We start from the raw sequence: 13,268 nt of genomic DNA, 5'->3' as shown, positions 1-13,268 counted from the left end.
GCCTTTGAAAAGGCCTTAGGGGAAAAGCCAGACTTCATTTAAGGCTTTATCTGTAAGGAGACAAGGTTTTATACAAGGAATTTCAATAAATATTGTGTTCACTTTCTGGGCACTAGGAATGGAGTTGTGAACCAAATACAGTCCTCACCCTCATGTAGCTTATAGTCTGGTGTCTTGTAACTCAAAGCATGGTTCACAGACCACTAGTAGCAGCATCTCTTAGGAGCTTAGTAGAAATACCGACTCTCAGGACCCAAGTCAGATATGTTGAATTAGATTCTGCAGTTTAACAAGATCCCCAGGTTATCTGAATGCACATTAATTTTGAGAAGCCCTGGTCAAGACTTGACTGACTCAAGTTTTAACCTAGACATATTGGAAAGTAGAGTGTGTTACAGCCATCTACCAGCATCTCCTTCCTCTTGGCAGCCACTTCAGTTCAAAGAGACCCTGTCCCTTCTAGTTACAATTGATTGGAAAGCAACTGACACCAATCATCATTCCTTTCCCAGGTATCTGAAAATAGTAATGAAAGAGTGATCCAGTCTTTCTATTGGATGGACCATTTAATGAGTAAATTTAAGTAACAGTGGCCATATTCTGGAAAGCAGAAAAAAAACATAAAGCAAAGAGAGAGAACAATGAGACAGATGTATGGAGAAGGGCAGAAATGGAGAGAAAATGCTGCTTAATTCCTAATAGCTTTCCTATTCCTCCTTGTTGTCTACTGTATAATACACTTTCATTTGGTTTAAGCTAATATGATTTTGTTTTTACTATTTGAAACCAGAGTTCTACTTAATATAGCAGATAAGGGTGAATTCAAAAGGCTGAGAGCAAAGAGAAGACGGTGGTCTTACTTTGTAAGTGTGTGTGTTGATGGAGGTTGTAGAGGGATTCGAAGACCAGGAGTAGGAGGTGGCAGCTCTGTGTGCAGAGAGGCCAGGAAGAGGTCTTCCAGAGCTCACTGTCCACACCTGACACAAGACAAGCATTTATGGATCCCTTACTTTGTCTCATTTGATCCCCCTACAATTCAGCAAGGGAGCTGGTGCTAGCCCCATTTACACTGAAGAAAAGCAAACTTCAGGGAGGTTAAGTAACTCGTTTCTGGCTGCCCCAGGAAGTGCACGGCAGTCATGAATCGAACCCAGCTGTGCCAGACTCCAAAGGCCTCCATCTTAACCTCTATCACAGATCCTCAACGCAGGTTACACAGCATTATCTGTGGAGCTTTTGAAAAATACAACTCTGCGTGGGCCCCCAGTGGAGTATATCGCAAAAGCTCCACAGGTGATTCGCTTTGCACGTGGGGATGGGAACCACCGCCTCCTGTGATCCTTCTAGGCCAGGGAGTTCTAAGACTGGCTGTGCATCGTAAGTGTGGTGATGCCGGTTAATAATATAGATTCCTGGGCCCCGACCCAGCTTTACAGAAGCGGGATTTGAGGACTGGGCCCTGGAATCTGAATGTTCAAAGCTAATGCAAGCCCGGCTTGGGGCTTGGGACTTGCTCCTAGCCGGCCCCGCCCGCTCGCGCCGGGCGGTGAGTTCAGGAGGTGATCCCGAGGAGCTTCGGCAGGGGGCGCCAGGAGCCGCTTCCGGCTGAGGCGAGGCGAGGCGGAAGGTGCCAAAGGGGCGGAGCGGGGCGTGAACCGGAAGTCGGCCGCGGGCTCCTCCCGTTGCGCCGGAGGAGGCAATCTCGGACGGCCCACGGAGCTGCAGCTGACCTACGAGTTTTCCTTGCCGACATTATGCTCCAGTTCCTGGTGAGTGGAGCTGCCGAGGAGCGAGCTGGGAGCCCCGGGCGTGGGTCCCTCGGGTCCCACTGCCCCCCGCGCCTGCTAGTCGCCTGGCGGGGTGGGCTGCGGGGTTTTGTTTCTGCCTCACCCAAATCCTTTGGCCGGCATTTTTCTGCCTCCCTTCAAGTCCCTAAAACTTTTGAGGGGTCAGAGCGTGCGTTTTCAAAGCTCTTCTGTGACGTGCCCGCGTGCTTTGTGTATTCCTCGAGTTAAGGCTCCCGGGGTCCTTAATGACTTTTTCTGCGCTGCCACCCCCTGACGTAGACACATATCCCGTCGACTTAGAGCCCTGCTGGTTGGCGTCTTTGAAAACGTTGGAGGGCCAGGAATAAACTCTAAAGGAGTAAACCGCCAGAATTAGAGGCCTGGGGAGCCCTCATCAGACCTTTTATAGCTTCCAGACGGAGGATGGCTGGTTGCTGGCCTGAGTCAGGCCCTGGTGTACAAATAATTTTTCCAAAATGCTCACTCTAGGGTAAAACGACTCTTACCATGAGTAAACAAATTATTTTTCATGGGTCTTTCAGTTAAAAGCGGGTTTTCTGGCAAAGCCCCATGTGTTTCAAAGATTGCCTGGTTGAAGGTTTCAGGAGGACTTGCCAAACTTCCAGGTGAAAGTCTTTCTTCCGGGTTTTCGCGCCTTCAAAACTGGATGTTTAAATTCTGATTCTGGTAAGAGGCAGGTATTCAAATACCTTCCAGGTGACCGATGGAAATTGAGTGCTCTTGGGATGAGATACTTTCCCAAATGTTACGTTCTTTATGAAAGAGTTTAAAGAAGAAAAAGTGCCCCTCTGTCCTTTTTGAGATGGTAATTAATTTTTCAATCTCTAGGCCGGAAAGAGAGTATCCTTGACATAAACTGCCTAAACAAGACATGGCTACACCTCTGCTTCTGGAAGTTTCTCCAGTGTCCTAACTGGGTATTAGCTTAGGAGTCAATAGAAATAATTACTGCCATATGGTTGTAGGAAACACTCAGGTTAAAAACAATGTCAGCCCCGAAGTGTGAGATGATGTAATTGAGTCTCTGGTACAGCCGTAGCTCATTGATAACTGGGAGGAAGCACATGGATTCATTTACACTTAACTTTCTAAGTACCTTTGCAGAGTGACTTTATTTGGTTTTGAAATAAACTTTTGCTGTGTATGAATATGGATGTGACTGATATGCAAATTCAGAATTCTCGGCATTTAAGGAGAGATACCGAAGCCATTCATTAAATTCCTAGCTCAGAAGTAACACGGATATTCTCCCACCTCCTCATTGCATTTGTTGAAAGAAGTAATAGCATAACTTTACCTTGATTCTAACTCTGTCAAATGATTTACCAGCTCATTTGAACTTGGGCGAATCTTTCTCCTTGCTTTCAGCCATTTCATCTATAAAACAATGGGGTTGATGTAGGTGATCCCTGAGATCTCCTCGAGCTTTTAACCTGTGACCAGCCATCATGTCCTAGTGCTTAAGAGGTCAGATTCCAGAATCAGACTCCTGCCTTTGAATTATCATTTTTAAGCAATGGGAACTTGGGCAAGGTATTTAAATTCTTTATGCTTCAGTTTCCACATCTGAAAATGGGAGCCTACTTCATGGTTTTATTGTGAGGATTAAAAATGAGTTAATACATTAAAGTACTTGAAACAATGACAGTAAGGACTCAGATGTTGTTCATTTCTCCTTGGATTAAAATATTTGCCCATCATCCCTATATCGAAACTTGCTCCTGTGGTCCTGCTGCGTCTTTCCCCTTGCTTGTACTGCAGTAGCATCCTTAATCGCAGCATGGTTTAGCCAGTTTGGTGTAAGGAAACTTTTGAAGCTTTTAAAGGGAAACCTGATATGATGGGCACTGCTCGTGGCTTGTGTACACTGCCTGTTGTACTGTTACTGGGGTAATGTATTGCTTTTCTTATCTCTCAGAGCAGCAGCACCTGGTACTCTTAATCACCTCTTTAATCCCTCCTCCCTCGGCTTTTGGATACTGCACCTCAGTGCTTTCCAGTATTCTTACACATTGTAACACACATGGACATTTTTTAAAAATAAATTTATAATTTTATTTTTGGCTGTGTTGGGTCTTTGTTGCTGTGCGTGGGCTTTCTCTAGTTGCAGCGAGCGGGGGCTGCTCTTTGTTGTGGTGCATGGGCTTCTCATTGCAGTGGCTTCTCGTTGCGGAGCATGGGCTCTAGGCACGCGGACTTCAGTAGTTGTGGCACGTGGGCTTAGTAGATGTGGCACATGGGCTCAGTAGTTGTGGCTCGCAGGCTTTAGAGCACAGGCTCAGTAGCTGTGGTGCACGGGCTTAGTTGCTCCGCGGCATGTGGGATCTTCCCAGACCAAGGCTCGAACCCGTGTCCCCTGTATTGGCAGGCAGATTCTCAACCACTGTGCCACCAGGGAAGCCCTGGAGGTCCCAAATCTTACTGTTTTTTTTTTTTAATAGTTTTGAGATACAGTTAGTTCACACATCATACAATTCACCCATTTAAGGATTTAGTGGATTTAGTAGGATTTAGTGTTTTTTCAGTATGTTCACAGAGTTGTGCAAGCATCACCACTATCTAATTTTTATATCTAATATTTTATTGCCCCCCACAAAGAAACTCCATACCATTAGCATTCATTTCTCATTCCTCTCACACCTAACCCTGGACAACCACTAATTGATTTTGTGTCTTCTCTCTGGATTTGCCTATTCTGGACATTTCCTTTAAGTTAAATCATACAATACGTGGTCTTTTCTGACTGCCTCTCACTTGGCTTAATGTTTTCAAGGTTTATCCATGTTGTAGCATGAATCAGGACTTCATTCCTTTTTATGGTTGATTATTATTACATTGTGTGAATATGCCACATTTTGTTAATTCATTGACCAGTTGATGGGCATTTGGGTTGTTTCCACCTTTTGGCTATTATGAATAATCTTGCTATGAACATTCATGTAGTTTTTGTGTAGGTACATGTTTCAGTTTTCTTGGTCATATACCCTAAAGTGGAATTGCTGCGTCAGATGGTAATTCTGTGCACAGCTTTTTGAGGATTTGCAAGACTTTTCCAAAGTGGCTACATCATTTTACATTCCCACCAGCAATGTATGAAGGTTCTCCATATCCTTGCCAACACTTATACATCTTTTGGATTTAAGTTGCCCTAGTGGGTGCGATGAGACACCTCATTGTGGTTTTGATCTGCATTTCCTTAATGACTAATGATGTTTTCATGTGTTTGTTGGCCGTTTATTTGTATATCTTCTTTGGAGAAGTGTCTATTCAAATCCTTTGCTTGTTTTAAAATTGGGTTGCCTTTTTATCATTCACTCATAAGAATTCCTTATGTATTCTGGGTACAAGTCCCTTATCAGATATATGATTTACACATTTATTTCATTCTGTGGGTTCTCTTCACTTTCTTGTTGGTATTCTTTTTTTTTTCTTTGTGGTACATGGGCCTCTCACTGTTGTGGCCTCTCCCGTTGCGGAGCACAGACTCCGGACGCACAGGCTGAGCGGCCATGGCTCACGGGCCTAGCCGCTCCGCGGCATGTGGGATCTTCCTGGACCGGGGCACAAACCTGTGTCCCCTGCATTGGCGGGCGGACTCCCAACCACTGCACCACCAGGGAAGCCCTCTTGTTGGTATTCTTTGAAACACAAATGTTTTAAATTCTGATAAAATCAAATTTATCTATTTTTTTCTTTTGTTACTTGTGCTTTTGGTGTCATATCTAAGAAACCATCGCCTACCCCAAGATCATGAAGATTTACTCGTATGTTTTCTCCTAAGAGATTTACAGTTTTAAGTCTTACATTTAGGTCTTTGATCCATTTTGAGTTAAGTTTTGTTTATGATGTAAAGTAGGGGTCCAACTTCATTCTTTTGCATGTGGATATCCAGTTGTCCCAGCATTCTTTCCCCATTGGATGTCTTAGCACCCTTGTTGAAAATCATATGACCATAAATGTAAGGGTTTATTCCTGGACCCTTTATTCTATTCCATTGATCTTCATTGATTTTAAAGAAGAAAAACAATTCATTCGTGTTTGCTTGCTATCCCGTGTGCCTTCTCTAATCTGTATTTTTTCGGCCTTTTTTGGGAACAGCTGTCAGGTGAGTGCTTACAAAGCAGGGCTTTCATCACGTTGCTGCTGGTAAAGAGCAGTCAGTGGCTCCCCACCGTTTTGTAAATGAACTAAACTCCATTGCTTGTTTTTTGAAGTCCACCAGCTAGCCCTGCCCAGCTCTCTGTACTAGTATTTCTCTCCAGTTTTTAGTTCAAATCCACTTTTCTTTTTTTTTTTTTTTCAAATCCACTTTTCTAATTGGGCCTATTTCTTTTATTCAGGTCATCACATTGTCATTCCTATCTTGTACCTTGATTCTCTACAGTCACGTCCCTTTCCAGTTTAAATTTTAACACTTCCTCAGCATCTTTAGAGCCTTTAATAACAAGTTGAGGTACACCCATCTCTTTCAGGTATGGTTTCTTAAAAGAATCACTTCTGTGTCACTCATTTTGATACTTAATTCATGACTCAGTTCTGGTTTTTCATGCATGTATTACATTCAAGATCCTGTGCTGGGTGCTGCTTTCTCTTGTTATATAACTATTTTACTTATATGTGGCTTTTCTGTCTATACATCATATAAATTCTTTAAGATAGAGACCATTTTATAATCTTTTCACAGGGCTGGATATGAAATTGATTTTCAGGATATAAGGGACTGTAATCCTTTAATCAAAACCTTTGGAGGCCAGATGTATGTGGGAGGATTTTTTTCAGATTTCTTCTCACCTGTTTGTCCTTTACATTACTTCGCTCATGTCACTCCTCAGTCCCCAAACTTCTGGTGTTTTACCATTTATTGTCCCCAATATGTTTGTGAGAAGAAGCTACGTATTCCTAAAGTTTCAAAATGATGGCAGAGAGGACATAATAGTGACGTATTTAGTGTTGAGCTTGGGAAGAAGGCATTTCCCTTCCTTCTGCACTGTCTTGTCTGCAGGGAGTACTATGGGGGGACCCTGTGATGTGGAGGAAGACCATGGTGATAGCATCCAGCCATCCGGATGGACCACTGAGGAGGCTTCCAGGTCTTGGCCTGGAGGAGGTTAAGCATTCTTGGCCTGCAGAGAGGCTTCAGACTCATTCGAGACGTTTTATACTCTGGTTCCAGTCTAACTTCTCAGACTAATGAGTCCCTGTTCCTCAGATTTAGATTTTATTTTTTGAGATCCTTTATTTATTCAGATTAAAATTTTTTACCTGTCTAAACTTGTCTATTGAGTATCCCATGAACAACATGTAAATGCTTTTCTGGTGTCATGCATTTTCCTCACATTTCTCTTCATGTGTCCATTTCTCTCATGTTGTTTATGTAATTTTACAATATCCCATTGGTAGACCTAGCAATATTCTGAAACTGGAATTGGATATGACTTGTCTAGAGACCCATGGTTTTTGTTTTGTGTTTTAAAATAACTGCTATTTTTTTCATGTGCCCTGATGCTTCGTGGAATTGCCAAAATGAAGACACATTAGATATGCCATATTTATTTTGAGACACACGTGGTAAGAACCAAGAATCCTAGAATGTTGGAGCTAGAAGGAGCATTGTTAGTATAATGTTTTAGAAATCAGGAAACTCAGATCAGCAAAGCGCCAAGGAGGTTAAGTGTCATGCCTAAAAGTACACAGCTAGACAGTGGTAGAACCAGAACTCTAATTTATTTTTCTTGAAATTTTTCAACCCTCTGTTCTTTCTGTTTGGTGTTAGAGCTAACATTCTTAGATGATTTTTTTCCCCTCTTCTTTTTTTTTTTTTTTTTGCGGTACGTGGGCCTCTCACTGTTGTGGCCTCTCCTGTTGCGGAGCACAGACTCCAGACACGCAGGCTCAGTGGCCACGGCTCATGGGCCCAGCCGCTCTGCGGCATGTGGGATCTTCCTGGACCGGGGCACGAACCCGTGTCCCCTGCATTGGCAGGCGGACTCTCAACCACTGCGCCACCAGGGAAGCCCTTCCCCTCTTCTTTTAAGCAAATTTAATACTCTTTCTGGATTTGGAAAACCTCTTACTGCCTGGTTTCAACCCATAGGAGTGAAAAAAATCATTTTGCTTCTTGGTGCACATTGGTAAAAATATTCACAAGATATGTTTGATTAATCAAATGATCAGAAGATGGTCTATGGTTAGACTTGATAGCCTCTTTTATGCTTCTTAACTTACAACAAACCTATTTAAATTATGCTTTTGGTGTTTAAAGCTTAGTAAGCTTAAAACTTATTAAGGATCCAGCTGTGTTCTGAATTTCTCCAACTTGTTCTCTGTTCTCCAACTTGTTCTCTGTTCTCCAACTTGAAGACGATTTGACCACACCACATATGACCATTAGTGTTAAGTGCTGCGCTTTGTTTTTCTCTGTTAACCTCTGCTGTGTATTGAATAGGAGTGACACTGATTAAAGAAAATGATAAAAAAATCAGATGCCAGTTCACATTTATAACATTAGAAGTTAGGCGTTCAGTTGGAGATTTTTTATTATTGGGGGAAAAAAACCCAGGAAATTATAGATCATCATTGAGACTCCAATCTTAAGGAACTTTGAAACTCTTTTGGTGTGAAGGGAGTGCTTTAAATTTTCATGAAACAGGTTTTGTTCAGGAAGAGTCACCCAGTGGCATAAACACTTATAGTTCTCTAAAAATCGTGCCTGTCTCTCTTGTCACTGATTAAGAGATGGTTAGGGGACCTGTGTTCTCTGCAGGTCTTAAGTGCCCTGCCCATTAGACTCCATCCAGGGCAGAGTGCTAAACCATGTGCTGTCTCAGTTGCACGTCAGCTTCCTGCTTTATCTCACTGTATATTTTAGTGTTTGAGTGTGAATCTAATTTAGGTTGTCCTGTGCTCCTGTTATGAATGGCCATGTCCTAGGCCTCAGGTGCCTCTTGAAATATGAAGAGATTGAACTGTGAAGGTCCCTTCATTTTCTAAGATCCTACGATTTAGCCGAATGCTTTTTAAAATTGAATACTTTTTACTTGATGTAGCAAGAAATAAAAAATCTCAAAACCATAAAAATAAATAAACTGGCTTTTAACAACAAAAATTGGAATTTTGGCTTGAGTTTCTAGAACTTACAGCCAAATATTTATAAGGTCGATGTGTTTAGTGCTACTGTATATTCTTTCGTGTACTCTTTAACCTTTTGGGAGGATATTTCTGAGTTTATTTTATAGAAGAAAGATGTGAATTTCATGCTATGCACGGCCCTAGCCTGGACGCCGGGGTCTTATAACTGTCCTGCGCTCCTTAGGAGAATATTATCCATGTAGTCTGGTGTGGTATCGGGTAGCACAGAGCTCCGTCTCCAGTGTGACTCTTCCTGTTCTATCCTTACAGCTTGGATTTACTCTTGGCAACGTGGTGGGAATGTATCTGGCTCAGAACTATGACGTAAGTGACCATATTCACGTCTTCCTTGATTTCACGTAGCTAATACATAGTGACTTGTGTTTGCTGAAGTAAGGTATGCCTTCCAGCAAACAAGGTCCATAGGTCTGAGGAAAAAGTCCTGAATTTTGTAGAAAGATTTTCCACTGTTTGAAAAAATAACAGAACTCACAGAAGCACCTGTCACCATAGGAGTGCAAAAATCCCATCAGTTTAGGTGGTCTCATGGTGATCCTGATGAGCTGGGTTTGTTAGCATAGAGTAACACTGTTAGATTCTTACAGTTCTATGGAAAATCAAGTGATACTTAAATTGGATAATCTTTTCAGCACCCTACCCAGTAGTAGAGATGACTGAGTACTTTGGAGGTGGATTCATATAGTGCAGCACATTTAAGGAGAACAGTGTTTTGTGAAGTAGGGAGTTGTATTAGCTTCACTTTACAGATGGGGAAGTTGAAAATCAGGTGACACAAATGCCCATGAATGGGGATCCTAAAAGGTAATGCTTATTTTAAAGAGATATGGAAGGGAAACATGATATTAACTTTTGATTTGTTTTATAGTGAAGCTTTTAGTGTGATAAAGGGAATTCCCTTTGTCAACCTTCACCTGAGTCATGTGGTTTTCTAGGCAGGTGCTTGTTAATTTATGTCACATTTATTGTTTATATGTACAACTTTTACTTGGCACTAGATTGAGGGGCTGAGTGGGTATATAAAAGTAGAAGTCAGGTTCTGGCTTTTGGGGAGGGAGCCTACTTTAACTTACATCTTTTGGTATCCTTCTTAGGCAGTTATGAGGCCAAGAAAGACCACTGTTGAGCAGGTTTCTTTTAGAGGAAAAGTAAAAAATCCATTTATCTTTAGAGGAAGAGAAATGAAAAAATATTGATTAGGTAGATGAGAAATGATAATAATCTCTTTTCTCTTTAAAGATACCAAACCTGGCTAAAAAACTTGAAGAAATTAAAAAGGACGTGGATGCCAAGAAGAAACCCCCTAGTTCATGAGGGTGACTCCAGCACTGCCTCCTGGATAAACTGATTCTACTGTTCTTGAGGGCCTCCTTTACCATCTGAACCAAAAGCTTTTGTTTTCATCTCCAGCCTCAGCAGTTTTCTTCTTTGCTAGACCCTGCATTGCCTTACAGCACAAATGGGGCCACAAGTTAAGAACAGCCCTTACTTTTCCAACATCCTCACTTCTTCCCTTCCTCCTTCCAGCCACTTGGGAGGTCCTGAGAATGGAATTATGGTGCTAGATTAGTAAACGTGACCTTTAATTAGTAGTCTCTCCCTTATTCTTTGGGGTTTGTACTACCGTTTTCAAAAGAAAAATTGATGAGTTTTGTATAGCTGATGAGATATAAATAATGCTGGTTTCACAGTCTAGAAATTATATTGGGTGTTTAAACCTTTGGTACTAAATTATGTTGTTTCAAAATAGTAATTAAAATGAAAATCTAGAAGCCAGTTTCTGGTGAGTTATCCACTAATTTTATGTTGTTGTCAGGAAGCTCCATAGTTGCTAATTTAACCAGTAAATCAATTTGCTATTCATTAACCAAGAAACTCTGTTCTGAGAACCCTGTCAGGAACTGGGGAATTGAAAAGTATTTAAAGTAATGGCCTTTGTCCTCAGTAGAATTCATAGTCTAGTATGCATGTTTTTTCCTAATGATGCATTTGATCTGGCTCTGTTCTCTCATAAGAATCATACTTATTTTATGGGATTACAGGCACATTTGACATTACATGGTAGATAAATGAGAAGTTGTCTATAAAGGAAATTTTATGCCTTTTTACATTAAAAAATATTTAAATTATAACTTTATAGTGATTCTCATAAGAAGACTTCTTGTGTTTTTCTTTCTGCAACCGTAAATTACTCTTGTAATTTTTCAAGTGTATAATCAGTCCATAATTTTTTTTAATTGATGAAAAAGTTTAAATACCTAACTTTTCCCCTGGGTCAGTACAAAGTGATCTGTGTTGTCCCTCAGCTCCTAGTTCTTCTCCCTGGAGTCAGGCACTCGCTAGTTTCCTGTATCCTTTTGCAAAAGATTTTGTGCCTGAACAAACACATGTACATGGGGGTTTTTATACAAATGATAACAAACTATATACAGTGTTTTCCCCAGTGGAGGTCATTCCGTATCAGTAGGTAAGGAACAAAGAAACTCTTTCCTTTTTTTGGCTACATAAGGTTCTACTGAATGAATATACCATAATTTATTTAATCTGCTCCTGAGGAACATTTAGGTTGTTTCCTGTCTGTTGCTATTACAGTGATGACCTTGAACCTAACGTTATTATACATATCTCTGCAGGGGGATAGCTCCAAGCTAAAGTCCTGGAAGAGTATTTTGCACTAAATATAAATAAAGGCCCATTTCACTGGGTGTTTGGTTCCAGAGGGCTTGTTGGGCAGCTTCACTGATGATGCCATTTCTGAAGACATTTTAGCAGAATTAGTAAACTGGAAGAATGGTTTAGAGACTGTTTTTTTCAGACAGTGATGCCACTGATACTAAATGTGATTATAAAATAAAGTGATTCTGCTTCTCTTTGGAAACATGGATCTTTCATACATGGAGATAAGTTTTGTCCCTGCAGGTTGTACTGGTGCGTGAGACAGGTTAGGATCATATTATGGTTGGCTTCTCCCTTGCAATGTGATCAGGGGCAAGCAGCTTGTTTTTCTGAAACTGTTGTGTTCTCTGTAAGATGTGGATACAATACCTACCTCACAGGGCTTCCATGAGAAACAGTAGAAATAATGTATGTGATGTGTAGCACATTGCTTTGCAAATTGTCCAATAAATAGTAGATATTAGTCCAAATACGTTGCTTTTGGTCGGAATACTTTCTCTGCGCTCACTTTTGGAGCCAGTTTATGAACTGTGCACAATTTGTCATTATTCTATGGTCACTCTCTCTGTTGATGAAAATCTATAGTATGCACCTTGATCATACCACCTGGCTTACAAGGTTTGATCTTGAACGACCAAATCCTCGAAGGCTAGAGGTTTACCATCCTTGAGGGTATTCAAAATGCCACAAGCTTGGAAAACTGTTTCCAAAGAGGCATCCCTTGTTATCAGCCATGGAGCATTGTTATTTGTGCGTGTGTTCTCCCAGAGTGGCTTCTTTGAGGGTCACTTGGACGTTGGAAAATTAGGTCTCTATAATTATATATTGTAAACAAAGCTCGTTTGGACTTGGAGCTTCCCTCAGGAGTGACACTTACCTCGATGACAGGATCATTTCTGCCAGTGGGAGCCACCCAGCAAATCACCTTCACCGTGTAAACTGCTACACAGTGAACGCAGGCTGACTTCCTGGTCACCATTCAGAGCCCCTCTCCTAGTTTTAGGTTCTTGCAGGAGTGAAAAGGAGCTCGGAGTTCTCAGGCAGGATTATCTTCACTGAGATATATTGTTGGAGGAACCCAGAACCATCATGGCTTTTAAGGGGTGTGGTTATTGTGATTGTGGCACTGAAAGGTACATTTCCTGGGTGTTTTGTAGAGGCCCTTGCCTTACAAAGCAGTGGAGGGATGGGAAGAACCATTGCAAGACATGCCTTTTTTTCTTTTAAAAAAGTTTGAAAACAACTGCTGATGTGACTTAAGGAAACTTTTTGCTACACCTGACCTTAAGAGTGTTACATAAAATTTTACTGAAGGTTACTCATGTGTGAAAAATAAGACTTCAGGGTTTATGTTGGGAACCTAAAAAATACATTGAACTGGAAAGCTTATTCTTAAACTGTAACCCTCCCAAACAAAAAAAAAAACCAAAGGGAGAGAAAAAAACAAAAGAACTTCACTTAAAATTGTTAAAAGGCACTGTATTTTATGAGTTGAAGTTACCAGTTGATGTCTTTAGATGTCTCTTCTGATTTAGTGTTTTATACAGTTAAGCAGTTTTGATTTAAAGGGACAATTTTATTTCCTTCTTTCTAACTCATAGTGAACTTTAAAAAAAAATTTATGGCTGCATTGGGTCT

General features: G+C 41.1%; 1 protein-coding gene across 1 annotated transcript; it reads left to right on the top strand.

Moving 5' to 3' along the window:
• Positions 1–1,650: 1,650 nt before the first annotated feature.
• STMP1 (short transmembrane mitochondrial protein 1) lies at positions 1,651–12,100 on the top strand. Its single transcript, XM_024737991.1, has 3 exons — positions 1,651–1,769; positions 9,207–9,260; positions 10,194–12,100. Exons 1-3 carry the CDS (start codon positions 1,755–1,757, stop codon positions 10,266–10,268), a joined length of 144 nt encoding a protein of 47 aa, XP_024593759.1. The 5' UTR covers positions 1,651–1,754; the 3' UTR covers positions 10,269–12,100.
• Positions 12,101–13,268: the final 1,168 nt, after the last annotated feature.

This window comes from Neophocaena asiaeorientalis, unplaced genomic scaffold (assembly GCF_003031525.2).
Source record: "Neophocaena asiaeorientalis asiaeorientalis breed wild unplaced genomic scaffold, Neophocaena_asiaeorientalis_V1.1 scaffold364, whole genome shotgun sequence".
Lineage (NCBI taxonomy): Eukaryota > Metazoa > Chordata > Mammalia > Artiodactyla > Phocoenidae > Neophocaena > Neophocaena asiaeorientalis.
Note: the sequence above shows the minus strand (reverse complement) of the source record. Positions and strands in the feature narration are given on the sequence as shown.

Coding starts and splice junctions, on each gene's coding strand:
- STMP1 (XM_024737991.1), top strand. Junction 9,261..10,193: donor ATCTGGCTCAGAACTATGAC/GTAAGTGACCAT, acceptor TTCTCTTTAAAG/ATACCAAACCTGGCTAAAAA.